Source organism: Cynara cardunculus (genome assembly GCF_001531365.2).
Source record: "Cynara cardunculus var. scolymus isolate 2C chromosome LG 4, CcrdV1, whole genome shotgun sequence".
In the NCBI taxonomy this organism is placed as follows: domain Eukaryota; kingdom Viridiplantae; phylum Streptophyta; class Magnoliopsida; order Asterales; family Asteraceae; genus Cynara; species Cynara cardunculus.
The window spans coordinates 17018894-17031232 of NC_037531.1; the positions used below are offsets into that span (position 1 = coordinate 17018894).

At 36.6% G+C, this 12339-nt stretch overlaps 2 protein-coding genes across 5 annotated transcripts; both read right to left on the reverse strand.

The window, feature by feature from the left end:
• Nucleotides 1-495: 495 nt before the first annotated feature.
• Nucleotides 496-6707, reverse strand: LOC112511061 (serine/threonine-protein kinase AFC2-like). Of its 4 annotated transcripts, XM_025116442.1 has the most exons (12): nt 6490-6707; nt 5344-5533; nt 4644-4670; nt 4399-4552; nt 3836-3884; nt 3623-3737; nt 3313-3404; nt 2672-2828; nt 2508-2572; nt 1582-1679; nt 1387-1489; nt 496-885 (listed from the first exon to the last, which is right to left on the reverse strand). In XM_025116442.1, the coding sequence occupies exons 1-12, from the start codon at nt 6589-6591 to the stop codon at nt 736-738; spliced, it is 1302 nt and encodes a 433-aa protein (XP_024972210.1). In that variant the 5' UTR covers nt 6592-6707; the 3' UTR covers nt 496-735. The 4 variants fall into 4 exon arrangements, with proteins under 4 accessions (XP_024972210.1, XP_024972211.1, XP_024972212.1 ...); XM_025116443.1 differs by lacking the exon at nt 5344-5533 and having other exon boundaries at nt 614-885; nt 6490-6639; XM_025116444.1 differs by lacking the exons at nt 5344-5533; nt 6490-6707 and adding an exon at nt 5279-5315 and having other exon boundaries at nt 614-885.
• A 1802-nt stretch (nt 6708-8509) lies between these two features.
• Nucleotides 8510-10059, reverse strand: LOC112511609 (SAC3 family protein C). The gene has a single exon (XM_025117297.1). The coding sequence runs from the start codon at nt 10057-10059 to the stop codon at nt 8821-8823; it is 1239 nt and encodes a 412-aa protein (XP_024973065.1). The 3' UTR covers nt 8510-8820.
• Between the last annotated feature and the right edge of the window lie 2280 nt (nt 10060-12339).

Here is a 12339-nt window from a genome sequence, read left to right on the forward strand (position 1 = left end):
TTCTTATCAAGCATAGCATTCAATCGTGTTAAATTATGTATTAAAAATATGAAAAAAAATGAGTTTTAATATTAACATGTAGGAAGAAATTAGTGGTAACTTTAGCGATATGTGAGTCTTTTGATCTCCTAAGAGGTCAAGGGTCCAAACCTCACCAAAGGTGAGAAGGATGTATAAGGGCGATCTCTTACTCGATAAGCGCTTACGCATATTATACAATATTAATGGACTAAAATCTTACCTAGTACGTTAAGTTAAAGCATCGACCCTTACGTTGGATAAACTGCTCGTTACTCAATAGGTCGATTCCAATTTGAAAAATGTATTCTACTTCCCAATTGACACAATTCACTTCTCCCTAGAAACCGTGCCGACTTTTCCACATCATCAAATCACAACTTTACAGACATTTAATCTACCAAAAAACTAGATTCGGACTTTTATCTACCAAAATAAATGGGAATGAAGTTGTAAAGAAACAAGGCAAGTTCAATATATCTCAAAATGCATGAATCCATTTGAATAAATATCATAAATCTTCAACCATCTCAAAGATCTTTTTTAGTAGCAACTGGTCAGCTTGTAGCATTGACCATACATCATTCACATTTGCCATCGGAAAAAAACACGACCGGACTCGAAAGAAATTGCAAGCGAATGAAAAAAGGTAACAGAGGGAATCCCAAAAAGGGTCGATATCTACAGGAGAAAAGAGATGAAAGAGTGTGTATCAATCTAGTAGCGCCTAAGATGATCACGGGTAAAAAACGGATGTCTTAAAGCTTCACGTGCCGTTAACCTCTCCGAAGGATCGTATCTCATAAGCCCCTGCAACACTTGGATCAACTCCCCAGCCGAATGATCTACATGCTGCATGATTAAATTCTGCAAAAAAAATCATCAACTATGGTGAGGTTTGAACCCTTGACCTACAAACTAGGCTCTACTGTTAAACAGGGTATAGCTAGGTCAATGACCCATTGGGAATTACTATGGTGGGTACAGTGGCTTCGTTCCTCCATCATAGTGTGAAAAGTGACACCGTATTATTTTGTTGGGTGCAACCATATATTACTTGAAACTACAATGATAACACAAATTTCTCTTGGTAGAGTTGGTTTGCACGATCTTTTCTCCCTTCCGGGCACGGGTCCAAAACCCATTTGTATCATTTTCTTAGTTTTTAGCTTTTTATTTCAGATTTATTATTTTTCTGAATTTTTTTGGGATAAAAGACTCAAACAGAGACCTCACATACAAAAAAAACAAGGAATCAACCAACAGACCAATAATGATTATGTAAAAAATATCCATATTTTCTTTTTTTTTTATAGTCAAATGATGCCACCGCTTGAAAACGTTTCTATAGACGAGTAAAATCTGTACCTGAAGTCGAGGCAGTTTCGCAACAGCTTTTAGGCTTTCTCTCGAGGTAGCACCCTGAGGCCAGTCCAACCGACCCTTTCTAACATACTTTTCTGCATGCCGACTGCAACATATATATGGTGAGTGGGTGGTAAGTAAGATTAGCTACATTTATATAGAAAATTATTACGAAAAAGGATATCAAGGAATACTCACTCCGCTTTCCGTAACATGTGCTGAGGTAAGAAGCCAAGCACCCTTTCCATCATAGCAAGATGTTCGAGATTCTCGTGTGTTTGAAACAAAGCTTCACCCTGTTCCAAAGTGCAACGGTCAAAACAAGCCTCAACACACTACAACAAAACGGCTTTATAGAACACCAATGATGTCTAAATGTCCTATTAGACCATTATATACGACTTAAGCTTATATGACCAAACAAGTGTGTACTATATAAAGATGTTAGACTGGGATGTTATGACGTATTTTAGCATCCTAACAAGTTTTTTAGGACAGTTTGAAAATAAATAGTCCCAAGTTTTTTTGAATGAGGCTTTTTATAGGACATTTTTTTATAAGACATTTTTTTCAAATTATGTCATTAAAAAGACTAATAGGAAGCTTTATTTCAAACTTATCCCAAAAAACTTGTTAGGGCATCCCTATAAACTAATTGTAACACCTTTTACATAGGATGCACAATTGTTTGGCCCTATAAACTTAAGTAATATAAAGCAGTCTATTAGGACACTTAGGGGTTGTTTGGTTGGTTTTCCATTAAGACCTATATGGATAAAGTTGTATGTATAAATTGAGAAGATTTTTGTTTGGGAGCGATTTTTCATTGGTGGACGGAGCGTTTTTTTTAATTGTAAGAGATAGGTTTGGGAAAAAAAAACATGGTTTTCTGCATAAAGCCCCCCCCCCCCCCTAAAAGCTTACTGAATAAGCCACTTTCTATATCATTACGCCGCTACCAAACAATCATGTTTAGTTGACCAAATAAGTTGTGAGTCCCATTAAGCTCATTAAGTTGCTAACAGACAGGCCCTTAAGACATATTTGGTGTCCTAAAGAGCCATTTTTTGTTGTAGTGACAACAATGCTATTAAAAAGCATGGGAGGATCAAGATCAAACTTACAGAGCAAAGCTCCACCAGGATACAACCAACACTCCATATATCACAAGGATAACTCCATCCGAGCCCTGTATGAAACGCAGGCCAAATAGCAATTACACACATCTGATAAAAAAGGAAGAGAGGCCAAGTATGCATAGCAAAATCAAAGTAAACAAAGTTGGTACCTAATATAACTTCTGGTGCACGATAATGACGTGTTGACACTATGTAGCTCTGGTCCTGACGATCATATGTTGTGCTGCCAAAATCGATCACTTTGACCGCACTGCACTTGGGGACTCTTTTGGAGTAAGAACTATCCTTCGGTGACCTTGATGAACCCTAATACAACAAATTGAAGCCCCGTTAAAGCCATCAAAATCCCCATCCGCTGCCACCATATAAACCAAGGTCACGCGTTTGGTTTGACAGAATGTTTAGAGGGATTTGAACTTCATGGAAAGATTTGGAATTGGAAGGATTTGAAATCTTTGGTGTGTTCGGTTTGAAGGATTTAGAAAGAAATTGAATTCCATACTTTAATATAATTTATAGAAACAAATTATAAGAAGTTAATTTTTTTTAATTAAATTACCTTTTTAATGGTTGATTATTACAAACAAGAGTTTTAAACATATTTTGGATCATTAATATAAACAAATCCTATGAAATCCCGCAAAATGCCAGCTACCCCATGGGATTCATAAATCTCATGTTTGTGGGATTTCAAATCAAGGATTCCTTCAAATCAAACATTGGATTGAAATGGAATTCATTCCAAATCCTATCAGATCCCAAAAACCAAAAGGTACCTAACTGTTAGTACCTTGTAATCAGGCACTCTGATATACTCCGGAGATGCTAGAAGAATGTTCTCCGGCTTCAAGTCGGTGTGTATTAAGCGTAGATCATGCATAACTGCAATATATTTTAAGCAACGAGTGTCAAAAACAGTATAACTTATAATCGACATACAACTTCAGACAGAAAGACGTTTGCTTTTTGCTAACAAAAGCAAGAAAGTACAGCAGTCGTTGCTCGCTCTTGTTACAATACAGCAAGCAAAAGTTATACAGACAGAAATAAGCCGAATATTATAGATGTAAAGGAAAATAGCATAAGTGATTATTACACACATGCTATACATTCCAAGAGTTGTCTGCCAATCTCACGAACTAGGTCTATGGGAAATGAGCGATAATTGTTTTTGCGTAGAAAATCATATAAACTTGGTCCAAGCTTCTCAAAAACCTGTTGAAAACCATTTGAATGCATCGAGATATCTTAAACCCGAAAGCATTTGTCAAGCAGGGGAAAGAAATCCACCATATCAATCATATTGTACTTACAATACAGATATGGTTACGATAGTCAAACCAGTTCCTTATTTGTACACAACTGCAAGGAATAAACCAATTATAACAACAACAAAAACCATAACACAACCACGATATTCAAATACACACTACAGCAAAATTAGGTTTATAGTACGCCTAAAATCTCTAAGCGTTCCTAATAGAATACTTTATAAAACTTAAGTTTATAGGACCAAACTATAAAGTGTCCTTTCTGAAAGTGCTACAACATATTTAAAGGACAGCTTTGGGCATTTTAACAAGTTTTTTAGGATGCTTTTAAAATAAAGTGTCGTATTAGGTATTTCATAAGACACTTGTTCACACAGTGTCTTATAAAATAACTAACAAGACACTTTATTTTCAAAGCGTCCTAAAACACTTGTTAAAATGCCCACAAGTGTCTTATAAACCTATTGGAACACTTTTAGACATGAGGCTTTTTTGTTTGGTCCTATAAAGCATTTTATTAGGACGTTTAGATATTTTAGGTGCCCTATAAGCCTTACATTGTTGTAGTGATAGTATTGCCAAAGCCAATTTGGTTTGTCACTCACCGATTGCCACCTTTATCATGTTTACGAAGTTGTTGGAGCACATCAATCTCGATCATAGCCGCCTCACGATATTTCTTTATACCACGAACAATTTTTATGGCAACCATTTCATTGTTTTCTTTGTCCCAGCATTCCAACACTTGCCCAAATGTGCCTGAATTAAACACATATATGAACCATATACTTCAATTATCAATACTTTGTTAATTACCTACAATATTAGTTACTTGATAGATGATTCTCACCTTCTCCCATTTTCCCATGAATCTTATCTGCGGGGAAACAAAGGAAAAAGAAAAACGAATCAGTACCATATAGACATTATAGCATAAACATCAACAAGCTACAAAAGTTTCACAACACACTACAAGGACGAATAAAAACTAATGAACCATTGAGATTTCAAAATTAGTTTATACTTTATTAGTAAAAACAAAGGTTCTAAATGGTGTGAGACGTGGTGCGGCGGTGAGGCCAAGCCTCAAGCTTTAGGAGCCACGGCATTTTTCAAGGTGTGACTTACGGCAAATTTCTATATCATATATGATATTATATAAATACGAACATATGTGTTTCTACTATTACTCAATGATATTTAAACAATTTAAATTAGGTTATGTATATCAAAAAATAACAAGTAAGAAATTAAAAAAGTAAGAAAACTCAAATATCAGTTACAAAAACGGCACATTAGGCCATGGCGTGCCACAGCCATAACGTGGCTCAGACACAAGCCTTGAGCCATCGGCGCATCACAACAGTAGTTGAGGCGAGCCTTTAAACACAGGTAAAAACGATCGGTTCCTATTCAAAAGCATCATACAGTCGGTAAAATTCTAGATGGCCAAACCAAATAAGTGAAAAGGTATAAAAATAATACCCGACTAGTACTATCATCAGAAACCGATATAAAAAAATTATTTGATGGTGGTAAAGGGTAGTTACAGCGAGAAGTTAAATTATCTCCAAGTGCAAACATATAATGCCCATCTTTATCGTCTTCGCGCCATGGGGGAGAACCATCGCGAGCCACACGCTTAACAAGAGATGAACTATTATGGTCTTGGGGTACCCGCGAAGGTGCAAAGCTGGTCACATTTCCAACCTCTTGTCCACAAAACAATCCTAGCTGAGCCTACACACAGGCATCCATTCATGTTCCTTTCAATACACGTTATTAACTTTTCTTTGCCAGTATGATTTTGATAAACTAACATTGTAAGCCAATGCTAAAACAAAAAAACCAAAGCCAATATTTCATAACCATAATCAAACCATCGTTTATCAATACAAATAACAATCCATGGATCTCCAACGACTCCATATTCACAATTCTTAAGGCAACTTATCCAAAAAAGATGATCTTGCCAAAAGTCACTTAAAATAGGGGTTCAGCTCACATGTAAAAATTGAGGGAGATTATCCCGAAACAAGACTTCTTATTTTTGATCTAATTGAATACCGATTCGTTCAATATGTAATTTCAATTTTTAGTCGGATAGCTATGATTTCTTCTAGATTTTCTTTTTGAAGTATATAATATTTATATACGGCAAATAGAACAAATAAACTCACTCACTCTCGGTGAGGTTTGAAGCCTTGACCTCCTAGAAGGCCAACGACTAACATACCGCTAGGCCAAAGCCCCTTTGGTGATTTCTTCTAGATTTCAGTCACTTGTATCATAACTAAGGTTTGGGAGAAATTTGGTATACCATTTCTGAGGGAGAAACTTTCGAATCCATTGCCATAAAAAAAGCTCGAAGGCAGTAAAGATCACAGATACGATACAAAGCACGGTATACCAAATTTCACCCAAACCTTAGTTCGCTTTGACAAACTACAAAAAAATAATCATACTTACCGATCAAAAAAATCAAGTTAGGAATCTAGAAGGAATAATACCTATTATCTGACTAAAACTTGAAATCACATATTGAACAAATCCGTATTCAATTAGATTAAAACCAGAAGCCATGTTTTACCCTTACCTGGTCAACGATTCAAATTCTGATAAGATCTAGCAAAACAGAGAGAAACAAAAACCCAAACAATTAGAGAAATATGAAGAAAACCAACCGTATCTCTTACCTTAGTCACCGGATGAACAGCGTCCCAGCCAAGTCGCTGCCGTTTTCTCGGTCGGAGATCAACATTACTCATCGGAAACTCTGTAACACGCTCCATCTCCATGATCGGATGCAATTTTTGTCAAAAAAAACTACGATTATATTCTTCCTCGATCAAGAATTTGTAGAGGATAAAAATACTTCAAGAACAAACGAGATCTGCAAAGAAAACCTAATCCTAACGCAAACCAAATATCTACCAAACAATCACGCTATGTGTCGGTTGAAAGAACATCCTGCCGTCCACGTGTCATATGTTTTGGACGTTGATTTGATTGATCCTCGGCTTCCTTTTTGGGGTTTGACCATGGTTAGTTAACGGGCCTAGCTTGTAACTCCGGTTAGATTAGATTGTATCGATTGGGTTAATATCTACATAACACTACCCTTTGGTTTGTTTTATCTCAAAATTGCCCCCATCTTACTAAGGGGCTGTTTGACGGTTGTTGAATTTGATGCAGAATAATTATGTGATCATAATGATTAAGAGTCTATCATGATATAGTGTAAAATGAAATATAATAGTTTGATAATTGTTTACAATAAAATTAAGACGCTGAATGGTTAAGGAAGACCTAGGATACAAAATCATTCAGATGGTTTTAGAACCATTAAGAGGTAGACTTTTTTTGTCAAACAAGATTCACCTCTTAACGATTCAAATGTTGTCTCTTAATGAAACTATTAAAAGATAAAAAACAACCCCTAAATATGTATTTGTATCTACAAATACATCCAAGATTTTTGTCGAGTGGTGCACTTTTAAAAGCCCTTAAAGTCACCCCATTTTTCGTCTAATTCCATCAACTTTTAGTGATTTTTAAGTTTTTTATTTTATTTTGAGAAAATTTTTCGGTTCTTTTGTTGATTTCAAAAGACTTTTCTGTTTTTAAGTTTATGTGTTATATCTATACCATATTTTAAACTTCTTGTAATTAACTGCAGATAAATATTTATTTTATTTTTTAAAATATCTAAAATTATTAATATAATTAACCGATAAACACAAGAAAATCTTAAATACATGTTTTTATTAAAGTATTATTATCTTTTTAATTTTAAATATAAACTATTTTAAATATAATTACCATTTAAATTAATTGATATTTGACCCCTAACTAAATACTTTATCATTATTTTTATAAAAAAAATCATAATTAAACTAAAAAATATATTTTTATTTTAAATCTAGCTTTTTCAAAATCGTAAAACAAAATCGAGAAAGACTAACAACAAAACAAAGTATGAAACATCATTGAGGTTATAGATTTCAAAACCTCGTTGCATTGTACATGTACACTTCTAGTATTTTCCAATATCCAAAGGCACACCTCAAAGGATGTGCCTTTCATACCCTGGAAAAATTTGTACTTGCAAAAATCAATTGAACGCGGATACGTAAGTCCCTGATATATCCACCCCTATTGATATATTCTAGATGTGTATCTATACAATGCTACATGATAACAAAACCTTAAATGGAAAATTAATTCAAACCCCCCCCCCAAAAAAAAAAAAAAACATGTAACAACCATTAAAGATGGTCGAACATAACCGTTTATGCCGAAAGGGACGGGACCAACCTAGAATTGGGATCAATAGGCCCCGGTTAAGACAGGACCGGTTAAGCCCAATTACAAAAGAAATTGAAAAACCTCGGGGCCGGATCAGACTGAAATTTTGAGGGTAGGTCTAACCTGAAAAAGACAAATAAAACCTATTGGGCCCATTTCAACCTCAAATAGCGATGGCTAAATGGGCTCGGGACTACCGGAGAACCGGAACCAGGACCGGACCAGCCCAGGACACATGGCACTGTATGGACGATTCCCAGGTTTGGCTCTAAGGACATAGCATTTGCCCCCATATGGAGAATATTGGGGGCAAATCAAGACCCATATCCATGTTCCAGCTTCTAACTACTAGACGGATTCAGTCATTTCGACAAGCGAAGAAAGAGCACCTGATCACATCTTGTTTAAATGTTTTCTTTGATGATATCAAGTTACATCAATCTACTATTAAATACAAGTGTCTACAAGCATAAGAACTGAAAGTAGTTCTCCACGTGGAACCCACCCCCTAGGAACCACATGTGAGGAGGCAACTCAACGGCTGAGGCTAGCGGAGGGGTTCAAGCCCACCTCCCACATGATTCGAACTTGAACCTGTTGTATGTTTGAGCAAATTCACTCCGCCCTTTTGTCCCCCTTTGCCAACTGAGCTACACGCTGACAATAGCTAGATTATAAATCATGATAAACTTGTGCAGTATTTTCTTGGATATTCAGGCTCAGATTCTGTAAGGCGCTTCATCATAAAACGGTTTTAACCGTTCGGACACCAACGGGTAATATTTCCGGGACCCTTTTGGATGGCAAAAACTTGTTTGCTTGGTAGGCATGAACTTTGTTCCTGTATCACTAGTGAAAGTATCTAAACCACAATCTTTACAAAAAGATTCAACATCAGATTCCTCCAAGAGCAGGTGTTTAGATAGGTCTGCAAGTGGGTAAGGATGAAGCTTGTAACCTCCGTAATTCAAGCACGACAATCCTGTTGCACGAATCTCAGAAATGTAGGGTTCGATGATATAATACTGCAAACACGATGCTTCAGCTTCGGTAGTATGAAGAAAACGTTTATAGTTGCCAAAACGGAAGTACCTTAAGAGCCTGCGGCTGAACATCATTTCCTTGGACTTAACAATGGAATAAGGAAGACTACGGAACCATAAAGATAACGACTCTCCTGTTGGCTGATGATCGGAACCCAGATGGAGAAGCACAAAAAACGAATAGAATTTGGCTTCGTTTGCATAACTTGGGTTGGATTTACGATTTTCGTCATACAAATGATATAAAGATGCCAAGGCCTTTGTAAGCTGTTCCAAGTTGAGGTAATGCATAGGAGAAACATTTGAATCGGTGGTATTTCTTCGAAGTTTGTAATGAGAAACGATATGAAACTCTACAATCCTTTCAAACATGCGGATAGATTGATCCCCGGATGTAATACTTTGCATACTGAGGTCCTGCCTTATGGATCTCGTTCTATCGAAAATGAAGTCATGAATAACTTCAAATGGATGGCTTCTGGACTTGAAAATGGTTAGAAGATAATTCAAGGTGTCTTCTAATACGGGAACGGGCCGCATATCTACATCCCGTATGTCTTTCGTGGAGATGGTTCTACAGAACTTTTTAACAGCAAGCGAAGAAGATGATTTTGTCGGGTTCCCTTCTAACCTCTCAAAGATGGCTAAATCCCTTAATCGCTCACGTTGGACCCTTTCATCAACCGGGCACATGAAAGGGCAAGTTCCAATCAAATTCGGGAGGCTTTCGGAATCATTATTGTCTTGTTTGTCATTAATCCCGAAACTGCTTGTTTTTGAAGTAGTAGTAGCATAATTCGAAGTCGTTGAAGGTCTGGAGTCGTTTGATCGAGCAAAAGAGGAAGACGAATGGTTCCCTCTTCCCCTCCCCCTCCCCCTCCCCCACCTTCCATGCTGAGGCTGCCATCTCTCCATAAGGTAAAATCCCTAAGCTGAAATTGTGTAAAAACATATGAAAAAGATATCTTCAAAACATGTGAATATCCACAAATATTCCTTGTTTAATCGTTCTTTCTTGTAAGAACATACAGTATACATCACAGGGGCGGACCTAGTGTATTGGATACGATGGTACGGACACTCAACTCAGAGAAGAAAATAGAAGGCAGTGGAAGTATTTGTGTACGAATTTATTTCGTAATCCAATTCAGAGCAACAAAAAATCAATTATGGAAGCAAGGAATTCAATTTCACAGTTTGTAATGCATTCATATCAGCAACAAGTACACAGAATTTAGCAGGGAGGAATTCTAGTTTATGAAGATGGAAGAAACATACATCTCGTGGTTCAGAAGTCAGATTTCTCAGCAGGTCCAAATCAAAATCATGAAGATCAGGATCATATATGTATATGTATATATCTACGATCCTCTCAAGATTTGGAATCCATCTTCTAAATCTTCGATCTGTAAATTGGTATCAGTTCAGCTTCAAACTTCACCGCTTAAATTGTAGATCTCGTCAATCTGCAAGTGTATCAGATCCAATAATTCCAGAGAATCTCCACTTTAGGGTTTCAGTTTACAAATCCCAATCTTCTTCCTAAACTATCCGTTGACGACGACGACGACGTAGAGGGATTATTGGGCCTAATTTCTTTTTGCTTGGATTGGTTCACAAAATCTGGCCCTTTCAAGATTCTCGTTTTAAGTGGAATAAAAGATGTAAAATGATCCCCCTTAACCGGGTCGGTCTTAAATCGGTATACCCATTGTTATACTCACTGTGATATCTAGAGATGGCTAAAAATCAGTCCCGGGCCGGGCCGGTCCTAATCAGTCCTAAACTTTCTCATAATCGGTCATAACCGATCCCGACGTAACCGGTCCCGGTCGAAAATGATAAGACCGATCAAAGTACTTCATAACCGGTTATGGGCCGCCGGTCCCGGTCCCAAACGATTCTTGCTGGTCGGTTATATTTCACACCTTCAGACTAATGAAATTGGGCCAAAAAGCAAGTATACAATACGGCCCAACGTCGCCTTTCCAAGTAATAAGTGGTACAAGTACCGGATTATCGTCCACAGAGATTGTAGCCAAAGTTAGATTAGAGTCCAATGAAAGATATGATTTCAGAAGACGATTTTGAAGACTTTTCTTTGATTTTAAGGTTATCCAAAACAGAATACAGAATATATAAAGGAAGCAAGGGTGTAAGACTTAAGGTGAGACCCAAACACAAATTCCAGCAGCCAATGCTGTAGCAATGCTACAGCAAGCAGTGTTTCGAAACTAAATTCCACCATCTATTTTGAAAGCATTCCTCTCGGACTTCACCATTGCACTATCTTATAGCTTTCYACCCATATCTCTATGTGGTGTCCGGACCGGGGATAGTGACACGATGGTGTTTTCAAAATATATGGAAAAACAAATCACTTTGTTAAAAATCACTCTCTCGAGYCGATTCCCATATCATTCGAGTTGGCGTGTTCTTGATATTTCATCTCTGAATATATCACACTTTGACACTTTTGACAAGCGACCAACCCGTCGGGAGTTACGTTTTGAAAAACATAAATGACAAGTCTCTTTGTCGGCAACTTTCTCAAGTCTACCTCTTATGTCATCCAAGTTGACGTGCTTATTGATGGCTTATCTCTAAGTCCATCGCACTTTAACACTTTCAAGTGATCAACCCGTCAAGAAGTGTGCTTGGATTTATAAAAACTCGAATGAAACAATGAAACGTCGTTTACGAAACACTTAGCTACTTTTGTTTGGTTAAAAATCTCACATTTCCGTCTTACACCCAAGCTATAAAAGCTTAGCTACTCATGACGGAAAGTAAAAAATAAATGACGTAAAATAAAGACATAAAATAAATTGCAGAAATGTAAATGACAATAAAGTAAATGACGRGAATGTAAATGACGARAATRTAAATAGCGTAAAATAAATGACGGAATGTAAATAACGTAATGTAAATGACGGAAATGTAAAAATTAATAGCGGAAAATAAAAGACAAGAAATTAAATAAATAACAAGATGAAGATGAACTTTGAAGAACTTGAAGAAGGATGAAAAGAAAAGAAAGAAAAGTTGGGAGGAAGTGGGAGGAGATTAGAGAGAATCCAATGGATTTCTCAATTCAAGTGTGTGTTACAAAGAAGCCTAAGCCTCCTATTTATACCCAAAATGGATACAAAAAGACAAAAAGTATCAAAGCTTAGAGGCTAAGATAACTTCAAA